The sequence below is a fragment of the Platichthys flesus genome, chromosome 7, assembly GCF_949316205.1.
Source record: "Platichthys flesus chromosome 7, fPlaFle2.1, whole genome shotgun sequence".
Lineage (NCBI taxonomy): Eukaryota > Metazoa > Chordata > Actinopteri > Pleuronectiformes > Pleuronectidae > Platichthys > Platichthys flesus.
In genome coordinates this window covers 2,960,757-2,986,562 of record NC_084951.1, presented here as the reverse complement: position 1 = coordinate 2,986,562, position 25,806 = coordinate 2,960,757, and the positions used below count along the sequence as shown (strand labels likewise).

The window sequence follows — 25,806 nt, the reverse complement described above, 5'->3', positions numbered from 1 at the left end:
GGACTGGCTCAGGTTGTCTTTCCTGTGCCAGTAGGCAGCTATCCTCAAACCAGTGCGCCTACCAGCACAGTGGAAGCTGACCCCGCCCCTAAAAGGCCATATAGGCGAACAGTGGCCGGCAACACTTGCAAAAAGTGTGGCCAGTTCCGCACTTCTGTCACTGGACACAGCCAGTACCATGGAAAGGTGTATTGCCCTCAGTTTGAAGCCTTAACAAAAGACCAATGGTTGGAGGAAATGAGGAAAAAGATTTAAATAGTTCATATTTGTAAATAATAGTTTTATTGTAATTAGTTTTTTTAAATGTTTGTATTTAATTCTGGGTACTACTGCGATAGTCAATTCCATATGCCCTGTTTTTTATCTGTCTGTTTAAATTCAATGTTTCTATAATTCTTATTTCTATGAACACATAAAACTGGTTTACAGAAATATGAGTGGTTGTTTTTAGTAACAGTTAGCAGCACATCAACAACAACAACAACCTCCATAAGAATAATAATGGTGATTCTTATAATGATGAAGCACATTCAATAAGAGAAACATGGTTTGTGAAGTTAATATGGGAGGTTGTCTCTGATGTACAGTAGAAGAAATGTCCTGATGAGGGACCGGAATGGAAAGATCCTCCACTCCTGTCGTTTGAGGAGTCCTGTGGAGTGGGAGGTAGTGCAGGTAGGTGTTATTACACATTGAACTAGTCTCATAACAATATAATGTGTAGAAAAATAGGAGGAAATTCGTACGCACCTTCGCAATCCCGGAGTCTAGGGTTCGAGTCCCACTTGTGCAATGACCAAAAACATCAAAAGTGTTATATTTGTGTCTAGGCAGCTAGAAATACATTTATCTAATAGAAATTGATATAAAACTTCACATCGCTCCTTTCCTTTTCCTTCTTTCCCTTTTTCCTCCATTTTCTCCTCTTTTCTCTTCTTCCCCTTCTTTCCCCCTTTCTTCCCCTTCCTTCCCCTTCCTTCCCCTTCTTTGACGGACTATTGTTCCCCAGCTTGAACGCAGCGCCTGAGACTGCTCGTCCATCCTGACCACATTTCACCAGAAGGCTATTGATGTCTTCACATTTTAACCAGGTGTTGAAGTGCGGTATGTTTACTTACCGTCGCATGAACACTTGGAAAAACTACTCAAGGCTTCAAGATGCACGGAACTTTGCATAATCTCCTGACATTCTCCGGAGGGGCTCTACGTAACAACACAAAGGCCAAATCAGAGGCCCCCCCCCCCCCCCCCCTCTCCAGATTATGTCCGATCGAGCCTATGTGAAAAAAAAGTAGGGGAATAACTGGAAGATAAACCGCAAGTGAGTGGTTGTGTTTTAAAGGTTTCTAAATTATGACAGACGCAAAACTTGAAAAAAAGGAAAGAATAAAAATTGTTCAGGACGAAAAAGAGGTTCCTTTCGCGTAGACAACACAGTCGAAGATCTCAACAAGAATCGAGAGCTTTTGGTGACGCTGGTGTTGTTGTGCTGTAAGAATAGACATGTGATAGCCACAGCAACCTTTATATGTTACATTATCCGTCACTTTAAGGCTTCAGAGATTTCTGTGTTTTTGTGAACACAACTGACCACCATGGGCCTATACTACAAAGTGAGTTCAACAAACCCAGGATATCTTTCCGTGATCAAGCTGAGCTTAACCAGACCACAGGATCCTTTTTTTTTAATGCTCCATAGGATCCTCTAAGAACTGTGATGTCATGTTTCGAAGGAATTGATTGGTCAGAGGGCGGTGCTTTTATACTGGTTGATCATTCATCTCCAATTCAACCTGCTCAAGGGCAGGTCAGCATAAGTTTCCGTTGTGATTTCCCCCGATAAGAAGTGAATGAGTTCTGTAGGAGGAGAATCCACTTGTTCATCCTCTGTATTTCCTGAGAACTAACTTGAGGTTCAACCGAGACTTGATCTTGGATCACTGGATTCAAAGTCCAGAGTGCTGACCATTACACCATTGAACCACGACATCGAGCAATCGAATCATTAACGGAACCAGCTCAGGATTGCTGCAGTAACATATCACAGACCAGGTATCCTTTTATCGTCCTCCAGAATCTAAAAAAAAAACCTCAAAAGTAAGGGTCTGCCCTTGACCAGCTACATGAGTTATATCAAAAGTAAGCAGGAGACAAGTACATAGACCTAATGGAAATGAATACAAGCACTAGGGGACAAGTTGAGCTGATTGTTAAACTCTTGAAGTGGGCAGACAACACAACGGTCATCTGCCTCATCAGGGACGGTGATGAGTCTGTGTACAGACGGGAGGTCGAACAGCTGGCCTTTTGGTGTAGTGGGAACCACCTGGAACAAGCTCAAATCTGTGGAGATGAGAGTGGACTTCAGGAGGAGCCCGTTAACACTGCTGCCCGACACTATGCTCAACAGCACAGTGTGACTGCTGTGGAGACCTTCAGATTTTTGGGATCCACAATCTCCCACGACCTAAAGTGGGCCTCCAACATTGACACCACCGCCAAAAAGGCCCAGCAAAGGATTTACTTCCTGGGCCAGCTAAGGGAATCCAACCTGCCTCAAGGGCTGTTGATCCAGTTCTACACTGCTATCATTCAGGCTGTGTTCTGCGCATGCTTCGCTTTCTTTCCATGGTGTAATGGTCAGCACTCTGGACTCTGAATCCAGCGATCCGAGTTCAAATCTCAGTGGGACCTCATTTTGAGAGAGACCCACAATTGTCAAGTCCCTCGGCAATTGATGACTCTGTTCAGCAAAGACGCGACTTATTACCCATTAATAGATGACCTTTGATTTAGTTCAGTGATGTGCCAACAGACCGGTGCGCTATCTGGGAGGACACACACACATACACACACACACACACATACACTTGCCCACTCCTGGTACTCCGTGACGGCCTGATACGATGTTTTAAAAAAATATCGTGACTTAGTCCACCACCAACATGTTTGTCTCGTCTCGTCAACAAGTTAAAATAGATTTAGTCATAGTTTTTATTTTCAAAGATCCGTTTTTTTTTGGCGTGAGAAATTGGATGTGTGCCGTGAGTGCGTGTGAAAACATGCTAAAGCGTGTGTCACACGGCGAAAGCGTGAGAGTTGGCAGCTGTGTTTGTGGAGCTTTGTTAGAAAATAGGCCCTCCACGATCCCTTTGTCTGTGTGTGTGTGTGTGTGTGTGTGTGTGTGTGTGTGTGTGTGTGTGTGTGTGTGTGTGTGTGCGTGTGTGTGTGTGTGTGTGCGTGTGTCTGTGTGTCTGTGTATGTTCATCGATGAAAACTATTGCATGTTATTTATGGGGCAGGAGGTCGGGATATCCGAGTTACCCTGAACGCAGCACAGCGATGAAGCCATATCAACTGTGGTGAAATGGGCATAATATGTCCCCTTCAATACAGTGCCAATAAATTAGAACAGGAATTTAGAGGACAATCAGCACTTTCTTAAAAACGTGCAGGGGGGGCGGTGTGGCCTAGGGGGTAGAATGGGCCTTCTCCAACATGAAGGTTGCCGATTCAATCCCCACTCTTCCCCATATGCATAACGAAGTGTCCTTGGCAAGATACTGAACCCCTAAATGGTCCCTCATAAATGTTGAGTGTACAAAAAATGTAAGTCGCTTTGGACAAAAGCCCCAGCTAAATGACATCTAATATAATGTAATTTATCAGACAGCAAATACACGGTTCATTGGTGTGTGTTCTCACAGACAGTAAACATGATGACAACTATTTGACAACAATTTTTTCACAATCTAAACTCCTGCATTTTTACCATTGATGTTGTTTGATGCCAAAAAATGGCAAAATGAACAACCTGTAAAACTACATGGTCACTAGTGACAGTGTGATTTCACCAGGCTCACCTGTCTGATAGCGTTTCTCCGCAGTTCCCACTCATTCCACTCATATGACTTGACTATGTTTGTCTCCACTGGGTGTAGGTCAGTCTGCGTGCTGCTTTCACACTTAGTGATGGGCTTTACCAGCAAATTTTCTCCTGGCTGCATCTGCAAAACCACAAGTTAGAAACAGATACTGTCACAGTATTATTTTTAATGCGAGCACCAGATCATGCCAGAGTGACGAGAACAGTTTCCAGCCATGACCTTCAGAAAAACTTGTTTGTCCAGACTTTCTCCGGAGGTTACACTTCACAAATGAACAACACAGCAGTAAATTCTTCGCTGTTAATTCTGCGTAGGATCTCATGCTGTGTTCACACATCTGTTGACTTTATACAAAGTGCTTAGACCTCCTCCAGAAGATCTCAGTGCAGTTCAGTGCAGATCCTTTGGTGCTAAAAGCAAAAAGCTTCACTCTCTGTCTCATGAATCCGTCTTTTTAAGGCTTTTACAATAGAAAAATAACAGTAAAAAGGAAGTAGTCGATAATCTGACTTAAATTGTACAAATTTAACAGCATGTGGCAGATTTTTATTTTATTTTAATGTTATTTCCAAATCATGTTCCATCATTTCACCAGGTTTGGTACAAATCAATGGCGTTATGAGTAATCCGAATTGCAAATTAAGTAAGCTTCTTCCCAGAGGTAATAGTTACAGTGATGAAAAAAATACACTACAAATTATTTGTAGTGGAAACAGCTGTCTTTGACTGAGCGATTTCTTTCGGCACCTCATCTGCAGGATTTCATCACGCTTGGCTTGGCACACAGACATGCATAAGCCTGATAGTGAAAGTAAAACACAATTATTATTTAAACATATCACTCGGGAACGTAATACATCACTTCAGCTATTCTTCATTTATGCAGAATAAATTTGAAAAATGGTGTATTGAAAAAAAACACAGACGATAACTACCACCTACTGTTATCTCACCAGTAACATTTTGAGGAATACTTCGTGCTGCCTGATGTTATAGAGAGCCTGTCTGAGCAAGATAGAGGACACGTCAAGTTCTTTAGGCCGATGGTCAGGGTCCATCAGCTTCTCCAGCACAGCCGTGTATTTCCATGCCAAACTCTGTGACGCACTCAGCTCCTTCTCCATACTGTTACTAATCAATCAATCAATCAAATTTTATTTGTATAGCCCATATTCACAAATTACAATTCATCTCATAGGGCTTTAACAGGGTGTGACACTCTCTGTCCTTAACCCTCAGCAAGAGTAAGGAAAAACTACTAAAAACCATTTTAACAGGGTAAAAATACGTAGAAACCTCAGAGAGAGAGACATGTGAGGGATCCCTCTCCCAGGACTGACAGAAGTGCAATAGATGGCATGTGCAGGAAAACATCATCAAGATTAAAGTCTTCGAGGTTAAAGACGAAAGTCTCTAGCAGCATTTGATGAGGGCAAGCATCCCGAAGGACAACCCCAACATGACATGCCAAGCAGTCCCGCTGCAATCACAGTCCATGGTCAGCAACCAGCAGGACCACGATCCACCATCCATACCAGAATGCTGTGGTGTTGTTCAATGTTATGTGTAATAGTTGATTGACATGTGGGTTTGACCAATGGGGAAGCCCTATGTTGGTGTGCTGGGGATCAATGGGATAAGGGAGTGAATGTGGGGTGCGGGGTTGAGAGACGGAAGCGGGGAGCGGAATAAAAACATGTCAACATCAGTGCACAGTTACCTCACGCACATTATTCAGCGAAGTTGACATGGTGTCAGAAGTGCTGTGTAGCTGCATCCAGGACATGTAAACAGTGTACTACCGTAGGGAGGTAGATAAAAGTTAAGAAGAAGTGTTCGGAAGTTAGATGAGTGAAAACAAGCAGGACCGGGAAGCAGCTAATCTTAGCATGGCGGCTAATGCTCCCAGCGCTACGTTTAGCATCCAGCCGCCGGAGCCCTTTGACTTTTCCAAGCCGAATGACTGGACAAAGTGGATCCGGAGATTTGAAAGATTCCGCCAGGCGAGTAACCTGTCTGCAAGCTCCGAGGCCAACCAAGTGAACACTTTGATATACTGCATGGGAGACGACGCAGATGACGTCTTGAAAAGCCTAAAACTAAGTGCTACGGACCAGCAGGAATACGGAAAAGTGAGAGATGGATTTGAGTCTTTCTTCTTTGTTAGAAAGAACATTGTATATGAGCGCGCCCGTTTTAACATGCGCAAACAGGAGCCAAATGAGACAGTCGACGTCTTTGTAACTGCCCTAAATGCATTAGCAGAGCACTGCAATTATGGGACATTGCATGATGAGCTAATCAGAGATAGGATCGTAGTGGGACTGGCTGATACAAGGCTCTCCGTACGCATGCAAATGGAGAAGGATTTAAACCTAGAAAAAGCCATTAACATGGCAAGACAATCAGAGGAGATACAAAAGCAACAACACACACTGAGGAGTGATGCCAGTAGTGTAGTGCAGATGGATGCCGCCACTGTGGACAGAGTGTTTGAAGGCAGAAAGCAAAGAGAGAAGCCCAAGTTCAACAAATACAAAAGTGATGGAGCAAAGCCACACTTCAGCAGCCAGAGTAGAAATCCACATAGCTCTCAGTGCTACAAATGTGGTGGCCCACCTCACCCTAGACATGAGTGCCCTGCCAACGACGCAAAGTGTCATTCCTGTGGAAAAAAAGGCCACTTCCAGCGTGTCTGTCGTGCAGGCGAAAACGTGGACGGTATTGAGACGGAGGAGGAGGATGAAAGTTTCTTCCTGGGTTCTGTAACGTCCGACAAAGCTGCATGGACCGCTAACATAGGAATAATGAACACCACCATCAGGTTCAAACTAGACACCGGAGCGGATGTTACTGCTGTGTCACAGACTGATATGAACAGAATGTTTTCCAGTGCAAAGCAGCCTGTTCTCCAGAAAGCAGAGAGACCCTTGCTTGGTCCGGGACGGATTCCGCTGCATGTGTCAGGCTTCGCCAGACTGCAGCTGAGGAGTGGAGTCAAGCAGACCATGCAGAAGGTTTATGTGGTCAAAAATCTGAGCACGCCCTTGCTTGGATTTCCAGCCATTACAGCCCTTGGCCTGCTTAAACGTGTTGACAGCATCGATTTGGACACTCTCAAGTCGACGTACCCTAGACTGTGCAGTGGGCTAGGTGAGGTAAAACGGGCATATCACATAAAACTCAAACCAAATGCTGTGCCTTTCTCACTGAAAACCCCTAGGAGAATTGCCCTGCCGCTGGTGGGGAAAGTCAAGGAAGAGCTCCAGCGAATGGAAGAGCTGTGTGTCATCAGCCATGTGGAGGAAACAACAGACTGGTGTGCCGGTATGGTGGTCGTACCAAAGAAAAACAGTCCACGTCTGAGACTGTGTGTGGACTATACTGGCTTGAATGAGTATGTGTGCCGTGAAAAGTACATTCTGCCGTCTGTGGATCAGTCCCTCGGCATGCTTGCTGGAGCAAAAGTGTTCAGTAAATTGGATGCTAACATGGGGTTCTGGCAGATCCCCTTGGCCAAAGACTCAGTCATGTACACCACATTCATAACACCCTTTGGGCGGTTCCACTTTAACCGCCTTCCCTTCGGCAGCTGAAGGAGGCACTTGCTTCTCCTCCAGTGCTGGCCATGTATGACCCAAACAGAGACACTAAAGTTTCAGCCGATGCGTCATCGTATGGCTTGGGAGGCGTTATTCTCCATAAGGTGGACGGCGAATGGTGTCCTGTGGCTTATGCATCGCGGTCACTCTCTCCAACTGAACAACGCTATGCACAAGTTGAAAAGGAGGCTCTGGGCCTCACATGGGCCTGTGAACGGTTCCGGGATTTCCTCCTGGGAAAACATTTTATCTTAGAGACTGACTATAAACCTCTTCTCAGCTTACTCGGAGCCCAAGCACTCGATCTTCTGCCACCAAGAATTCAGCGCTTCAGAATGAGGCTCATGCGCTACTCATACACAATCATACATGTGCCAGGGAAGTCACTCTGGACAGCAGACACACTGTCACGCTCGCCTGTGAAAGCGAGCATGACCCCAGATGAAAACGAACTGATGGAGAGCACAAACATATATGTGGACTGTATCGTTGAAAATCTGCCTGCCAGTCCCTCATACATAGACAATCTGAAAGAGCAGCTCAAAGCTGACAGTGTCTGCTCACGGGTTATGATGCTGTGCAGAGATGGGTGGCCAGCGCATGTAAAACAGGAATCAGTGCTGAAAAACTACTGGCTAGAGCGAGCCACACTCACAGTGGAAAACGGTTTGCTACTAAAAGACTCACGACTGGTAATACCTGCAACACTGCGGAATGATGTGCTAGTCAAGCTGCATGAAGGACACCAGGGCGTCGTGAAATGCAAAGCACCCCTACCTGGCTCTACACGCTTATAGAGCCACTCCCCTTCAGAATGGATACAGCCCGGCTCAGCTTCTCATGGGCCGACGTTTACGCACCACGGTGCCAACTGTTCCCTCGCATCTGGACCCTTACGCTGCCTGACAGCAGCGCACTGACTCAGAAGGAAAAGGAGAAGAGGATGTCAGATGCTGCACACTACAACAGGCGTCACCGTGCAAAAATGCTCAGTGTCTTGTCACCAGGAGTACCTGTATGGGTCACCGACGCTAAGACGTCTGGAACTGTGATCCAGAAACATTCTACTCCGAGGTCTTATTTGGTTGATTTACCTCAGGGGGTGGTGAGACGCAACCGCCTGCATCTAATACCTCTACAGATGCATACACAAGAGAGGACGCCATCACAGCAGCTCATGTCAGAGCAGGCTCTCATGTCGCCTGCCGTGACACCTCCAGTCTTACCTGCAGAGACTCCAACTTTCAGAACTAGGTCTGGGAGAGCAGTCATTGAGCCCACTAGGCTTAACTTGTGAACTGAAATGAAGTAAAAGAAATCTCTGAAATATTTGTTGATATATTGTTGTGTTTGGTGTCATGGTTATGTGAAAGCTTAGTTGAAGCTAATAACTGTAGTTAAAACACTTTATGTTACAATGTGACAATTCAGGGAACAACAGTTGTTTAATTAATGCACTTGTTTCATATAAGTTCCAATATTCACTAAAGTGCCTAACATTGTTTTCTTACAGGGTTCGAAACAACAGTTTACTTTTTGTTATCTTAAAAGGGAAGATGTGGTGTTATTCAATGTTATGTGTAATAGTTGATTGACATGTGGGTTTGACCAATGGGGAAGCCCTATGTTGGTGTGCTGGGGATCAATGGGATGAGGGAGTGAATGTGGGGTGCGGGGTTAAGAGACGGAAGCGGGGAGCGGAATAAAAACATGTCAACATCAGTGCACAGTTACCTCACGCACATTATTCAGCGAACTTGACAAACGCCACTCCAGTCCTCAGTCACCGTCCACCGCCACCCACCACGTGCCGCCGCCGCGGTCCTGGTCCAATGCCCGTACCCGATGCCAACGCGACACAGGGTCCGCAACCACCACCACGATCAGCCCACATGACACAGAATCCGCCAAACTGGATCTGACTAGAAGACTTTCATTTAGAACGTCCGGCACTGCAGTGTGAATGTAGTGATCAGAGGCAGTATTAATGATTACAACCGTCTGATGATGAAGTTGAAGACACGTGTAACTCTGTATAATTCCTCCAAACAGAAACATGTCCTTTGGCCCTCTGTCACGTGAACACTGTCACCATGACAACCAGCTCTCAACAACCTGCGGACACTGTTGCTAGCTGTGCCGTTGATACAAGCTGTAGTTAAGATAAGTTACAGTTACTTTTAGAAATGTCGCGGGCTCACGCGGAAAACGTGATTAAAAACATCATCCGTGAGATAGTGCAGGAGTGTGCGGTGAGGGGACATGTCGTGTCGGACACTTTGGTTGCTTTTATGGTCAGTATTAACCGAATACTATGCTAGCTAGCGACCGCTAAATGCTGACGCCCCGTGGTTAATACAGGCTGAAAGACTAAAGTAATTTATAAACGTATAGTGGTGTGTTGTGATGTGTCTCGTCAGCCATGGTGACTGTCAACTCATTTCTTACACTGTTACTGCACGTTTAGGTGAAAGCTGTTGTTCTGGACCCAAGAAATGGATTCAATGTTGATCGCACACTGACCAAACAAGATGTCCAGAAACTTGAGGAGGTAAGCTCTGATCGGTTTTTAACAAGTGTTCAGAATAATGTAAAATATGTTAATGCTATATATTGTATTGACTAATATAAAGTGTAATATTGATCTATAGCATTTATTTTAAAAGCACTTATGTCCACGGTTTATACAAATTTTGGCTTGGGAATTGATTTACTTTCTTTATTTACTCATAGTCCAAAGGTGCTGCCATTTTAAGTGTTTTATTATATAAAAGATACATTTGTAAACTTTTTAATAGTATAATGTAAATCCTTGCCGTAGAGCCCTACAGAGCACATGACCTCAAAGTAGTTAATCAAAACAACAGCCCAGTTTCTAAACTGCAATATTTTTTTCAGTTGTGTCTGGATAAACTGATGGAAAAGTGCAGCCCCTCCCTTGACACCATCAAAATGCAAGTGTATTTTGATCTAAATTACGCTTCCCGACGTAAGTAATTGCTACAACATTCACACTTATGTCTCCTACTCCTGCAGTCATGATGACACCCTATTGAGCCTATCTTGAAGACATTCAGAGATAAAGATGCCAAAAACTGATCTGGAAAATCATCATTCACTAATTTGTATTTAAAACACAAATGTTTAACTCTAGTCCAGTCTTGTTTTAGGAGTATCATCACAAGTTGTCCTTCCTGCTTTATTCAATAAGCAATAGAACGCTAAAACAATGCAAAAAAAGAAATATATTTTGGAACTGTCAAACTGGAGCATATATAAAACATTTGGTCTTTTTGTCTTTTTGGTTGTGGGTTGAGAGTGTCTTTAGAATTGATTTAAATGAGTAAGAAAGTATATTTTACAATAAGGATATCTTGACTAGGCAAGTACTTTATGTGTTTGTGCAGGTGAGTTTCTTGAGGAAATCCAGCGGGTGGTGGACTCCAGGCTAAGCCCAGTTAGCAGAGACATCACTGACAGCAGGGTGAAAACACGAGAGGAACTAGATGCTCTGTACCGTAAAATCATCACATACATCGTGCTTCGCTCCGGCATGGGTTCACCTACAGATGACAAAACTCTGCAAGAGGCTGCAGGTTTTACACCAACTTGTTCTTTCACCGTCTCTAGAGAATATCCATTAAGTAAAAGTGTAGAGACAGCATTAGGTGGGAATGTAGGATAAAGGGTAATGCCGCCAATTTAACAACACACAAATATTGTTCCAGTTTTGCAAACACAAACAAGATCTATGAATTGTTCCCGAAGTATATCAAGTACAGCAAATCATAGCCTGTCCCACAGAAAACTAGAATGGCATTCAGAGAGCACATACAGATTTTTTTTTTCAAGGTCCATGAATTATTTCTGTAGAAATTCACAAAATGTTTTGAAACAACGATATTTCACAAAGTGAAAAATAAAAAGTCTTTGATTCGCTAAATGACCCTGATCCACACCGATATTTAATGAGATCTTTCCTCAACCATACCACAACCCTCCACCAAGTTTCCCGGTAATCCATTCAGTAGCTTAATCATGCTAATTAACAAACAAACAGACAAAAACATAACCATATAATACTATAGTAAATATTGTGACATGCTCTTGACAAGCTAGGAGGATGACACGGTCAAGTCTCTTTTCAACAAAACGACATGACCCCTGTGCACAAAGGCAGCTCCATAAGGAAAAACCTCTGGTCTGCACAGAACACAGACCCCATCTACAGCTTTGCAATGATCTGGATAATATTTGTTATTACACAACATTAGTGTTGGATGTCATGAACACATTGTATCCTGACTGTTGGTTTCTCTTTGTGCCAGCTGCTCTGCAAAGTGTCTTTCCTCCGACTGAACTGGGAACCTTCATAGTGCTTTCAAAGAAGGAGAAGGAGAAGCAGCTTAATGAACTTACCATGATTGTAACAGGGATCCGAATCTTCAACAAAGCCAGCAGGAAGAGAGGGGAGGAAACTGACCTTCGTGAACTAAGTACACTACACCAACCTATTGACAAGAAATGTGTTCACTGCTCTGAAAAATCCTGTTTGCATCTCCCTTCATGCCCTGGCCCCCTAGTACTCGTCTGACATCCTCCACCCTATTCTCTGTCCGAAATCTACGGCCCTCGCACATAGATTTGCATTCATCCCTTCAGAGCCTATTGTGACATGCCGTTCAGTGCAGCAGCCCCCACCCTCTGGAATACTCTCCCAGCATAAATCCACAATGTCCCGTCTCTGGACACTGAGTTTAGTCTAATCCCAGTTAGTGTTTCCAGTATTATTTTCTGTCCTTGTAGTTGTTTTCCTCTGTCTCTGTAAAGCCTCCTTGGGTACCTTGAAAGGCACTCGATAATTACAGACATTAAGGTATTGTTATTATTACAATTTTTTATGTAAAAATAGCCCCTTCTGCTTAGATTACAGAGAGGGGCTGGTTGAGGGTAAAACGTCTCATGTTCTTTTGAGTAGGTTTAAAGTAATCAGCCAAGTGATCAGCTTTTAGTTTGAAGTCCAGGTTAAATGTGATGTTAAGTTCCCATAGTGGATACGAGCAGTTGGTACAATCTGGTAGAATCCTGCCCAGAAAAGTGTTTTATCACTTCACTGTGTAAAGTTACACATACATACATGTGTCTTAACTTCATCATCATACAGTTGTAATCACCAATACTGCCTTTGATAATTATAATATTTCCTTATACATTCACTCTGCAGTGCCGGACGTTCTAAATGAAAGTCTTCCAGTCATCAGTAACAGTATGGAGAAGGAGCTGAGTGCGTCACAGAGTTTGGCATGGAAATACACGGCTGTGCTGGAGAAGCTGATGGACTCTGACCATCAGCCTGAAGAACTTGACGTGTCCTCTATCTTGCTCAGACAGGCTCTCTACAACATCAGGCAGCACGAAGTATTCCTCAAAATGTTACTGGTGAGATAACTGCAGCTGGTAGTTATCGTCTGGGTAACTGTGTTTTTTTCAATACACCATTTTTCTAGTTTATTCTGTATAAATGAAGAATAGCTGTATTGATGTATTACGTTCCTGAGTGATATGTTTAAATAATAAATGTGTTTTGCTTTCACTATCAGGCTGATGCATGTCTGTGTGCCAAGCGTGTTGAATTCTTGCAGACGGAGCTCTCATCACAGATGAAGCTGCTGAAAGAAACCGTTCAGTCAAAGACAGCGGTACCCACTGCAAATGTTTTTGTGAGTGTTTTCCATCACTGTAACTATTACCTCTGCCAAGGAGCTTACTGTTTTTTGGAATGTTTGGTCATTTATAATTAGAATTACTCATTATGCGATTGATTTGTACCAAACCTGGTGAAATGGGAACATGGGGCAAGGAAGAACAATTCAGTTATTGGTGTGCAGAAATGTTTTGTTAATTTCCCTACAATAAATATATTAAAATAAAATAAGTATCCGACACACTGAATTTATGTTATTAAATCTGTACAATTTGGTGCAGATTATCAGACTACTTCCTTTTTGCTGATATTTTTCCATTGTAAAAGCCTTAAAAAAACAAATTGTTTGGCTGTGATGGAGGTTTGCACTCTACTGGGTGTCATCCAAGTGTTGTTACTGTAATTCTGTTAGATTTTCTCCAAAAGGAGCAGTTCAACATTCCGGCAAGTACACATGATTGCTTCTACATTGAGAGTTAGTTTAAACAGTATTCTGCCTGTGTTTGGTTCAGGATGTGTTTAGCCTATAGTAGTAACCCACTGTGACAACAGAGTTTGGCATTTTGTCCAGCGCCATATAAGTATATAATTGTATATATTTGGAGTGGTCAAGCTACTGCACACACACTTACAGGTGACACCTCCACCTTTTGGATGGTACTAGCTATCAATCACACAATTTCTACAGTGCTTTATCATCTATTTGACTCTAAATTGGACCATAATTTACAAAATGAGCATCATGCTGTTTCGAAGAAAACTTGAAACTAGAAATTGAGAGCATAAACTCTGTATGAAAATGTTAGCTGACGTTATAAATCAAGTGAGATGTAGAGTAATTTTCTCATAGACTTCTATAGAAACAGACTTTTTTTGGAGTCGCCCTCTGCTTGTCATTCTAGAGAATACATGTTTCAGGCACTTCCGAATCTGCTTCAATTTCCAGACCTGGAGTCTATGTCCATTTTTATATAAAGTTAATGTCTTAGTCTGATTCACAGTAGTGGTTCCTCTCGCTTGGTTATAAGTTACAGTTTAATTGAAAACTCTTTATGTTTTCATCAGGTGTAACGCTGGTTGTACTTGTGAAATATATGTAATAATAATATTAATCATAATCATAATAAACAATTGCCTAAATTGTATAATTTCTCATATTTTCTCTCAGCCATTGTTCAAAGCCCTGTCAGACGTGTGGTCTGGACTTCGGGATGAGGCTGAGCTTCTGAGCATCCTCAATAACATCAACCTCAGTCTGCAGCCCCTCATCACCTCTCAGGCCAAACATTTTTCTGAAGCTTATCTGGATGACCTGCTGGAGGCGTCAGAGGTGAAGACAGATGAACAGAGACTGACTGAGTCCTCGGGTATGTCCGATGTCACAAATAGTCACACTGTGTCAGTCTCTGTTAAGTAATGAATTCCACATTTCAAAAGTCATAAAACTGGATTCCACAAAGAAAATTGCCCAAGCCAAAGTGACTTGAGCTTACAAGCTGCTGGATTTCTTGCTTTTATGTTTCAGATGAGCGCATTATTCAAGCTGAAATGAAGACACAGGAATGGCTCCTGCCTGAAGCAACATCTAGTTTTAATGATCTGTTGTTACAGTATAATGGAGTCTGTGGCTACACACTTGTGAACCATGACGGGCTTCTTCTTCCAGGTACTGCTCTCATTATTACTCTTTAATTATTACGTTATCATTAACCACCTCAAATGACTTGTTTCAGGGTTGTGCAGCAAAAAATAATAATGTTGGACACATTTATCCATGGTCTTATCCTCAATAGAAAATAAAAAGTTGTCTCTTGTCAGCTTCTGTCTGAAACACTATATAGATTATAACACCTGTCTATCTAAAGCCCCCTATCTATTTTGTCCTTTAAGTTTTGTCATTTTAAGTAATGTCCCATTTCTTTTGCAGGTAATCCACACATTGGAATCATGATTCATAAAGAGAAGCTTTATGCTTTTAGCTCCAAAGAAGCAGCCTTGAAATTTGCCTCTCGTCCAGACGACCTCATTGCTGAGGTCGCAGAAAAAGCCAAGCTCTTTCCTGAACTCATTCAGCTTCTCAAACTCCACCAACAGCTCTCCTGTGTCAGTCCATACTGTGAGGTGAGTCTTCTTTCTCTGGAACTAAATATAGGATATGACAGTGTTGTTCTTTTCAAACATGCACTGAACTCCGGAGATCCTCTGGAGGTGTGAACACAGCAGGAGATCCTCCCTAGGATTAACCGCCATGAATCTCCTGCTGTGTTGTTCATGTGTGAAACGTAACCTCTGGAGAAAGTCTGGACCAAACAGTTTCTCTGAAGGTCTGTAAATGGTTCTCGATCATTTTGGCATGATCTGGTGGTCGTATTAAAAATAACACTGTGACAGTATCTGTTTCTAACTTTTGGTTTTGCAGATGGATCCAGGAGAGAGTTTGCTGGTGAAGCCCATCACTAAGTGTGAGAGCAGCACGCAGACTGACCTACACCCAGTGGAGACAAACAAAGTCAAGTCATATGAGTGGAATGAGTGGGAACTGCGGAAGAAAGCCATCAGACAGGTTAGCCTGGTGAATTCAATCTGTCACTTGTGACCCAGTAGTTTTATAAGTTGCTCTTTTTGCTATTTTTTGGCATAAAAAAACATCCAGGATAAATAGGCAGGAGTTTAGACTGAAAATACACATTGATTTGAATGGCCCTGGCCCAACTTATACTGCAACAAAATGCAGCACAATGTCATGTGGTGCTGCACTGACCTATCACGTACATGCTAGTGCACTTTGCTGGTCGGGTACTTTTTATTACTGCTATATATCTCATGAAGAAAAAAAGGTTGAAAAATAGTTGTCATCATGTTAACGAGCACACACACCTTTGAACCGTGTATTGGTGTCTGATAAATGCAATAGTCTGGCACTAATGAACATCCCTGATAATATCTCACCCCCAACCAATGTAGCCAAGTGCCCGGTTTTAACAAAGCACTCATTCGCAACTAAATTCCTGATGTAATTTATTGACACTGTATTAAGTAAAATACTGCCAACACCTGTACAAACAGTTTGAATTGGAGGGAAAATAACCTCAAGCTTAAATATGTACAGATATATACACCGCATTAAAGAGGCAAATCAAGTTACCTTTTGTCTACTAACAGCTGTTTTGGCTCTGCCATATATAACCAATAAATGTTTTCCATTTCATAATTCCAGGCTAATCTTCGTACCAAAGTTACGCACTCAGCACAGACTGATCTGAGCCACATGAGGCGGGAAAACATCACTCAGACCTGGCTGCCCAAGGACGCCGCCTGTCAAAGCAAGAGAGACGGTGAGAGCAACGTGCCCAGGCCTCAGGTCTACCTTGCAGGTCTGAGGGGACAAAGAGACGGACACATGGCTAAAACTAACCTTACCAGATCTGTGGATGATTAATCAAGGTGTGTAAAAACTTATTGTTGTCGAGTAAAATAGCTTATGTAATGCATATCATAATTTTTTATTAATTTTGCTCTTGTGAGGTCTGGAGGAGACGGCACACATCTTTAAAAAGGACAAAGCCAGAATCCATTAATGTATAATTGAAAACATTTATTTCTTCAATTGTACACTGTATGTTTCCTCATTTAAATCTAGGCACATTAAAAGGGGGGTGGCCTGGAAAATATGATAAGTATTAACCTGCAGCTTGTCAAAGATCCCTTTATAATCCAATCCTTACAATATTCCTATAACTTTCATAACTTCTTTGCTGTAATACCTTTACACGCAGTGTGTTTTAGTGAGAGACTGCAGAGGAACTTTATTTTCTATGGAATATTGCCTATAATCTAGTATTCCAATTGATGGCTACTATGTGTAGATGGTTCAATTCATGTTGTATAAACGCCTTAAATAAAGATTATATGTTTATGTTTAACAAAAAATAGAGACACAAAATTGAATCCTTGACTCATTTTCAGTGTCATTCTTGACTCCACCCTCTCCTTCCGATCCCACATCAAGTCCATCACGAAATCCCGCTTTGCTGCAGCTCCTCTCCTGATCGTCAGTCGCTCCGTCGCCCACTGCCCGCTCGCTGTAGGCCAGCATCTACCTCCACAGGAAGGTCTATTGTGCGATCTTTATTGTAGTTAATTATTGTGAATTCAAATGTAATTAGAAATGGTCAGACAGAAGAGGTTTTCGGGAAAATATGAAATATTAAATTTTTAAGTCAGAAGTCAGAACAAGATCAAGAGTTCGATAAAAAAACAGTGAGTTAGTGTGGTTATTTACATGTTGAATAAAACCACTGGAGTCTATCAGTGAATTAAATGCAGAACTAAGGCTGTCATTAGCAATATTGTGATTTGCAAGTAGGATGTACGAGGGTTAGGATGAGACTTTCAAATGTACCTGTAGGTTGAGTGTTGAATGATAAGTCAGATTTAAAGATGGCTGTGACCCCTCCACCTCTAGCTTTGTTTCGAGGACTGTGAGTTTTAATTTGGGTAGGGGGCTTTGCTTTATTTAAACCCACATATTCAGCCAGGTTTCAATCAAACAGAATCAATCAAATTGGTGATCCATTATCAGATCATCACAAGTAGACCCTTTGATCTGAATGACTTTCTATTTAATCTGCAACATTTTATCGTTATATTTTTGGTTCTATAGTGCTTGTATTCATTTTACCTACAATCTAATGACTAAGACATTTTTTCTGTTGAAGAAATCACAAGTTTTTGTGAAGCCAGCGTTACCAAACAACGTTTTGTTTATTTATTCTTTATTTTTTCCACAATAAGTTTCTGTTCATTTACTAATACCATCATAAACATAAAAACATACATCGATAACTATTTGAGACCAGAAGTACGTACACGACGTAGACATACATATCCCCATCCAAACACACATTCACCCTGCATACCAACAGCTGCACCTCCAGTCACCAGTCCGTCAAACTCCTGAAGTTCGCGGATGACACCACCCTCATTGGGCTCATCTCTGATGGGGACGAGTCCGCCTACAGGTGGGAGATTGACCATCTGGTGACCTGGTGTGACCAGAACAACCTGGAGCTCAACGCGCTGAAAACAGTGGAGATGGTTGTGGACTTCAGAAGGAACCCAGCCCCACCCACCCCCATCACCCTGAGAGACGCCCAAGTCGTCACTGCAGAGTCCTTCTGCTTCCTGGGCACCATCATCTCCCAGGACCTCAAATGGGAGCTGAACATCAGCTCCATCACCAAAAGAGGGCAACAGAGGATGTTCTTCCTGCGGCAGCTGAAGAAATTCAACCTGCCAAAGTCAATGATGGTGCACTTCTACACCTGCATCATCGAGTCCATCCTCACCTCCTCCATCACCATCTGGTTCGCTGCTGTCACCGCCAATGACAAAAGGAGGCTGCAGCGTATCATCCGTTCTGCTGAGAAGGTAATCGGTTGCAATCTGCCATCTCTACAGGACCTGTTTGCCTCTAGGTCCCTGAGGCGTGCAGGCAAGATTATGGCTGATCCTTCCCGACCGGGTCACAAACTCTTTGAGGTTCTTCCCTCGGGCAGGAGGCTGCGGTCCATCAGGACCAAAACCGCCCGCCACAAGACCAGCTTCTTCTCGGCTGCCGTTGGCCTCATCAACAAGGCCCGGGACCCCCACCTGACTCAGACTTTTATTCCACCACCACACCTCAAGGACGTGTTAAATTAATAAATTAACACATTATCTCATATTATATTATACTGTATTACATTGCATATTGCAATCGGACACTGTTTACTGTTTTGCATTTTGTATTTCATTTTTTACTTCACTTTTTATATCTTTTATCTTTCATATGTTTTTATTCAGAAATGTTTATGACAAAATAAATGCTACTTTTATAAATATTGGAAAAAAGTGAGTAAATAAGAAGTAAACAGTGAGTAAATATATACTGGTTTTCTATTTTTTATTGCTTTTCCTATGTATGTTGTATTTATTGCGTTTTATGTTTCTATGTTCATTGTAAGCACCAATAACCAGAGCAAATTCCTTGTAGGTGTAAACCTACTTGGCAATAAAATACTTCTAATTCTGATTCTGATTCTGATTGATACCAGATAGAATAGAAATAAGATTAAATACAGTATTTCCCTACTTTGTTTACAATCTACTTTCAGGTAAATCCCAGACATCCATCTTTCATGATGGTCATGTATGGTTCCAACAGCCGAACAAATTCTTTCCGCTTGCCCTTAGCAATGTAAGTTAGTCTTTTCAGACCGATACAGTCAGTCACCTTCCGTATAAACATTCTCAATGATGGTGCATCCACACTCTGATTGCATAAACATCCACACAAATTGCATAAATATCCTGGGTTGAAGTAGTCCAAAGTCCAGAAGTTACTGTAACCAGCTAAAAAGCTTAGAGATACTTAGATGGTTAATAGAGGCATATTAATCTGTTTTAATAGAGAACTGTTGATCAGAAGAAAAACTTTATTGGATTAGAGTCTAATAGAAAAGTTGATGGTTTATGTGAAAACTAGTAACATCACCTTGAAGAGATAAATAAGATAGAGAGTGTGATTAAAACAGTGAGTGGGGTTATTTAAATGTTGAATAAAGGTTGACTAAGGAGGGACGACATGCGACTGGATAATACAGCACGGTAAAAGGATACCTCGCCTATAATGTGCATTTGCAGCAATCCTGAAGCAGTGGCGGTGAAGATTTCATGTCTCTATGTTGTGGTTACATGGTAACACTGTCAGCACTCTGGACTTTGAATCCAATTATCTAATTTCAATTCTCTGTTGAGCCTGAGATTCACTTTATGTAAGCCCTTCTCATGAAATATGGAGGCTGTTTCTCATATGAATGATGCAGCAGGATATCAGGTGTGTTAACAACAACACAGAAATCTCTGTAGCACTAAAAGTGAGGGATAATGTAATGTAAGTCGCTGTGGCTATAACATGTTTATGCTTACAGCACATCAACACCAGCGTCACCAAAAGCTCTCGAATCTTGTTTTCATATTTGTCTGTCGCTACGCGAATGGCGTGAGATATTTGTTTTCTTTTAGTTTTTTTAAGTATTGCATCTGCCATGTGTTAGAAACATCATTATTACCACAACCACCCACTTGCGGTTCATCATCCAGAGAAGCCCATGCTGTTTTCTCACATGGGCTCATTCAGACATAATCGGGGGGGTTGGGGGGGTGGACTCAGGAGAAAGTCCAGAGCCTCTGAGTTGGTATTTGTGTTCTCAAATACAGCCCCACCCGCAGAATGTCAGTAGATTATGCAGAGTTCAGTGCATCTTGAAGTCTTCAGTAATTATTCTAAGTGTTAAGGCGATGGTAAGTGAACATACCACGCTTCAAAACCCGATACAAATTCTGAATAAAAACGATAGTCTTTTTTCCTCTGTAATACAGTCAGGCTGGCAGAGTAGTCAGCAGAGAGAAAATTTTGTGAAAATTGAAAGAATTGATAGTTGAAACTGATCCTGGTGCTTGTCAGAAGTTATACGATGCAGTTTTTATTGTATTAATATTATTAATATGACAAAAATTACACTTTGCTGGAGAATGGCATAAGCAGCTGTTGATTTAAAGGTAGGTGGGTCAATTCCTGTGTCTATTTACCAAAACTGTTACCTAGTATTATGAATCTTTCAAATGCGACTAAGTCACTTCATATTTGATACAAATTGGACAGTGACTCATTCACAATACCACAAACTATTACACTAATAACAAAGAAATATATCATATTTTTGTTACCCGCTTCCTTTGCATCTCAACCATCCACTGGTCATGTGGATTATATACAGTAAGTGTTAAAAGGACAGAACAGATAATATAATAATAATATTGACTGTGGTCATTTTCACGATTATAGGGCTGGTGACACTGACTGCACTGATTGTATGGTCTACAAGCATAATAGTATTGGCCTGCAGGTTGTTGAGTGTTTGGCCAATGTCAGTCCTATGCCCCAGCGTAGCAGTGCCATCATAACCAGTACACCACGCTCATCCACAGCCTGATAAATGTAAGAGTATATCAAAATTAGAAAAAAAAACATCACAGACACAAAGGTAACAAACTTGTCACAGTGTAATTTGTCACAAAAATACTCATCAGTTATTGCTCTGGTGCAAATGGGGTGGTGGGGAAAGGAAGGATGGAGGCTGAGCTGGTGGTGAAAGCTCATGGGCCAGACAATACCCTGAATCCAAAGCTTGGGAAACAAAAAAAAATATAGAATAGAAATGAAACAAAAAATCAAAAAAAACGATTTTGATAAATCACACAAAAAAACAACACTTAGCAGCAGTTGTTGAGCTGCAGCAGGAGTGACTGCATTGACTATTTGCAGCGGTCAATTTAAAGATGGAAAATGGACTGACTGATTTCGAAAGATTAAGTCAGAAATGAGGACACGATTGAGTCGGAAATGAGGACACGTGATTTGACACCGCTCTCTGGGCAAAACAAAATGTTAATGTCAGAAGTGGGATTCGAACCCACGCCTCCAGAGGAGACTGCGACCTGAACGCAGCGCCTTAGACCGCTCGGCCATCCTGACTAGAAACATATAATAGAACAACAATTTGTTCTAAATTATTAGTATGCCTACTTCCTGAGTCCATAGCCTGCTATAGTGTCATACTAAGTAAGCGGCTCGTATTTATCTACAGCCAGGACAGATCATTGTGTATGTCATGGCTATCCTAACTCCGAATTCACTCAATAACAAAGAGTTACCTACCTATCATCGTTGTTTCAGACATGGATATGACATGAAAAACAAAAGTCAACATTTCCGTATTATTGACAGGAGTCCAACTCAGCGTCGACTGCAGCCTCCAGTTCGACTCAAGTCCCTCCCACGGGAAACATATGGCCGAGCCAGCTTCAGGTTTCACGAGGGAAAACTACCAGCGAGCTGGTAAGTGGCGTTTGGCGTCATTCTTTTAAAGAGGGACTCGAGGAAATAACTCGGACCGGGTTTCTGACTTTATGTAGCGAATGTCTGTGTCTGTGTGTGTGTGTGTCTGTCTGGCTGTGTGTGAGTGTGTGTGTGACTGGTATACTGAAACAGCTCACATTTCAACAAGTCCTCCACTTCAGAAGGACAGTGTATGCAGGCAGTATGGAAACGGTTAGGATTATAGTTATGTTATATATATTGTGTATAGGTAAGTAAACCTCATTGGTGTGCTGGTTGAAAGCAGAAGGGCTGTGGCTGTAGTACCCAGAGCTGAACATGATGAATTTCCCACTATTTACCATGACGTCATATATTGTTTAAGCCCCTGCATTCTGAATTTGAACATAAGCAGCATGTGAATCCTCTCCTGCCCCTGGATCTGTCACATGGCTCCTTTTCTGTGTGCCTCTGTCTGAGGGTAGCATGAGTCAATCAATCTAATGTTTGAGTGTGTAGACGTATGCTCAGCCACAGAGGCATAAATCGTGAAAACACATGACTTGCATGCTATTTTAAGGATCTATGAACAGCCGTGCATGTAGCAACTGACCAAATATAACACACCTTTTCATTTTGACATTATAATCTCTGCAGATATGTTGTGTCAGTTAGCTTCTTGACATGTTAGTACTTGTGAACTTTGGAAGCTACATGTCTGAACAGCTTTAGTACCACACTTTACAAACAGACATGACAGTGTTATTAGAATTAGGGGATAAAAGAGAAATGCCAGTGTTGTTCCTATTTGCTTAGGTACTCACACACTTATCTCAAGACCTGTCACTGATCTTATCATCTAACTTAACAACTAACTAACCAATATTTGACAAAATGTGTTTATATGTTAGCTCGCCCTGCACTAGCCTTCCACAGCCACTAATCATAAGTGTTGATGTTTGGGGAAGTCATTTTATGTTTCTATCAAAGAAAACAGGAAGCTCCACTGTGAGAACTTAGTCAGACAACAGGAAGATAGGACAGAGAGACAGATAGGACTGAGACCAGAGTATGCAGTGGCTTTGTCTAACTGCAGTTAACTTTGACATTTCACTAACAAACACTGCATGAGCCCACTGTTACTTCATTGAGCTGCTGACTGATCGATCAGCAGCTCATTGACTACAGTTAGATTTAAATATTTACAATCTTGTTTTCATTAGCATATAATTACTAAGAATGGGGGTTTCTTTACTTTAGATTGAGCCATTTATCATCTAAAACAATTAACCAATTAAAAAATGAGCACTTTCAAGAATAAATAAGGATACATACAACAAAAGAGAAAAAAACAAAACACAACCCCAGCTAATAAAAAAGCAGGGAAGATCCCTACCTCATTAGAAGACAATCACAATTTACAATGAAACAGACACCAGTGTCACCAATTAACACTCAGAATCACAGAACACCAAGCAGAAATACAGACAGAACATTTACAGCAAAATAAATCTAAAATGAATAGGGATAAAAATCTAACTGTCCTTTTTGTTCTCAAATGTTACAGTCTCTTTTAACTCTGTACCATGAGGTGGTCTTCTCTCCTCCTGCTCTCCTTCCTCTCTGGTGTGATGGTGGTTCGGGGGGGCTCAGACTTTAGAGTCTGTGCCTTCAACCTCCATCACTTTGGGGATTCGAAGTCTAAGAAGAGCACTGTCATGCACACTCTTACCAGGGTAAGACTAAGTCCGATGGTTTACCTGATATAGTCTTACATTTATATTTCTTATCTATGTCTTGAACATGATGGGTCAATTATCTTATTTATTCCCTTTTAGATTATAGCCCTCGATGAATTGTGTAATTATTTTGTATGTACAGTGTATAAGTAAATTACTGTCTGGATACTGAAATCAGGCACAAATGCAAAGTAAGAAGACAAGGGGTTAGTGAACGATGGGGTCACTAATTTGTGTCTGAGAGAGACTAAAAAATAAATGATAATGAGTATATAAGAGCTTATACTATCATTGTTGCTTTGAAACAAAGCATTTGGGTTAGCCAGTGGGAAAGGGTGTAACTTAGCAGCTATTACTTGAGTTACTATGATGATGATGGTGAACATTGAGAACATAGGATATCAGCTCAGGGGGCTTTTTTGACCATTACTAGATGCTCAGTATGAATAATAGTTTTCATCAAATGACATGTCAATGTTTTACCAGTTTCTTGATAAGCATCCATGATTTCAGATGAGCTCTTTAGCGACAGTACTAACAAGCAAGACAAGACACTTGACATGTAGTAGCAAACTCCTTTAGTATACTGCAGCACTCATAGAACGCTGGCAGAAAACCTTTTCATCGTTTTTTTCTATATTATGAATCTGTTCCAGATCATCGCTCGCTGTGATGTGTGTTTGCTTCAGGAAGTGAGAGATAGTAAAGAGAAAGCTTTACCAATGCTGCTTACAAGCCTCAACAGGTGAATAATCACTTGGTTTCACACAAACACAGAGAACTGAAAAAGCAGTGTTAACAGCTGTGTCCACTTTCCTGTTGGTGTCTCTTTCATCCTCAGCTATGACGCCAAACATAAGTACGACGCTGTGGCCAGTGAGAGGCTGGGCAGATCTGAATCATACCAGGAGCAGTACGTGTTCGTTTACAGGTGAGCTCAACTGGCCACTTTGCTGCCCCTTTGCTGCTTGCTCAGAGCATCTGAGTACAGACTCTAATGTTGAGGTTGTTCTGTGTCTGTTTACCGATGTGTTCAGGACTGATACAGTGACTCTCACTGACCAGTACCAGTATCCTGATGATCGACCAGGAGATGTTGATGCTTTCTCCAGAGAACCTTTTGTTGTCCGCTTCAAAGCCCCCAAGACAAGTCAGTTATTAAACACTCAGGTTTGCCATGTAAGAAAATAACACATATGGTAATGTTTCAGCAAATAAACACCTGTATCCCTCTTCTCGTATCTACATATTCAGCTATAAAGGAGTTTGTCCTCATACCCCAGCACACCACTCCAGTCAACACCACGAAGGAGCTTGATGCACTGTATGATGTCTTACAACATGTGAAAAAGATGTGGAAAACTGAGGTAAAAGCTTTGATCCTTTGAAATAACAGAATTTCAAAAGATGTTTTGTAAGATTTTGTGACCATGAGTGTTGTTGTGTTTGTGTGCATGTGAGCAGAATGTGATGCTTCTTGGTGACTTCAACGCTGACTGTGGCTACCTCGCTAAGAAGAACAGGAAGAATGTGCGTCTGATCACAGACACAGATCTCGTTTGGCTCATCGAAGATAAAACTGACACCACCGTGCGATCGACCACCTCCTGCACCTACGACAGGTGACTTCTCACTATTTACTACAGGCTATAAGCTTTTCAACCTCATGTACGTATAAATTCTGACTCACTTAACCTAAAGGTGGTGTATTTGCACTGCTTAGTGCGCTGTCACAGTGGCTGTTGGTTTGGGTATCTGTGTGTACTAAATCCTTCCACCTCGCTATAGCTGCTTTCATACACGCAATGTACTCAGTAAATATATTGTCCAGACATTCTCTGGACGGGCTGTGTGTGAGAATACCAATGTCGGAGTGAGAGCCTCAGACACATATCTTCTCTGTCCGTATGAGCTGATGTAAGAAAACAGCAGGAGATCCTCTGGAGTGAAGATG

General features: G+C 41.9%; 2 protein-coding genes and 2 non-coding genes across 8 annotated transcripts in view; 2 read left to right on the top strand and 2 right to left on the bottom strand.

Annotated features, from left to right (window-relative positions):
* Window positions 1-1,911: 1,911 nt before the first annotated feature.
* On the bottom strand, window positions 1,912-1,983 carry trnaq-uug (transfer RNA glutamine (anticodon UUG)). The gene has a single exon. It is a non-coding gene; the product is annotated as a tRNA-Gln (tRNA).
* Window positions 1,984-9,247: 7,264 nt separating this feature from the next.
* Window positions 9,248-17,867, top strand: cfap206 (cilia and flagella associated protein 206). 4 transcript variants are annotated; one of them, XM_062391222.1, is made up of 13 exons: window positions 9,248-9,783; window positions 9,957-10,040; window positions 10,388-10,478; window positions 10,897-11,085; window positions 11,818-11,985; window positions 12,714-12,928; window positions 13,090-13,209; window positions 14,362-14,560; window positions 14,719-14,859; window positions 15,121-15,314; window positions 15,613-15,756; window positions 16,411-16,637; window positions 17,203-17,867. In XM_062391222.1, exons 1-12 carry the CDS (start codon window positions 9,676-9,678, stop codon window positions 16,630-16,632), a joined length of 1,875 nt encoding a protein of 624 aa, XP_062247206.1. In that variant the 5' UTR covers window positions 9,248-9,675; the 3' UTR covers window positions 16,633-16,637; window positions 17,203-17,867. The 4 variants fall into 4 exon arrangements, 3 of the variants coding, with proteins under 3 accessions (XP_062247206.1, XP_062247205.1, XP_062247204.1); XM_062391221.1 differs by having other exon boundaries at window positions 17,160-17,867; XM_062391220.1 differs by lacking the exon at window positions 17,203-17,867 and having other exon boundaries at window positions 16,411-17,141.
* A 3,821-nt stretch (window positions 17,868-21,688) lies between these two features.
* trnal-cag (transfer RNA leucine (anticodon CAG)) lies at window positions 21,689-21,771 on the bottom strand. The gene has a single exon. It is a non-coding gene; the product is annotated as a tRNA-Leu (tRNA).
* Window positions 21,730-25,806, top strand: part of dnase1l1 (deoxyribonuclease I-like 1) — a 53,927-nt gene continuing 49,850 nt past the window's right edge. The window contains exons 1-8 of one of the 2 annotated variants that reach the window (XM_062391223.1): window positions 21,730-21,858; window positions 22,024-22,134; window positions 23,681-23,849; window positions 24,509-24,597; window positions 24,694-24,783; window positions 24,890-25,002; window positions 25,107-25,219; window positions 25,317-25,474. In XM_062391223.1, the coding sequence (XP_062247207.1) occupies window positions 23,700-23,849; window positions 24,509-24,597; window positions 24,694-24,783; window positions 24,890-25,002; window positions 25,107-25,219; window positions 25,317-25,474 (713 nt within the window). In that variant the 5' untranslated portion in view covers window positions 21,730-21,858; window positions 22,024-22,134; window positions 23,681-23,699. Of the gene's footprint in view, window positions 21,859-22,001; window positions 22,135-23,680; window positions 23,850-24,508; window positions 24,598-24,693; window positions 24,784-24,889; window positions 25,003-25,106; window positions 25,220-25,316; window positions 25,475-25,806 lie in introns of those variants that run through there. The other variant, XM_062391224.1, reaches the window with a different exon arrangement.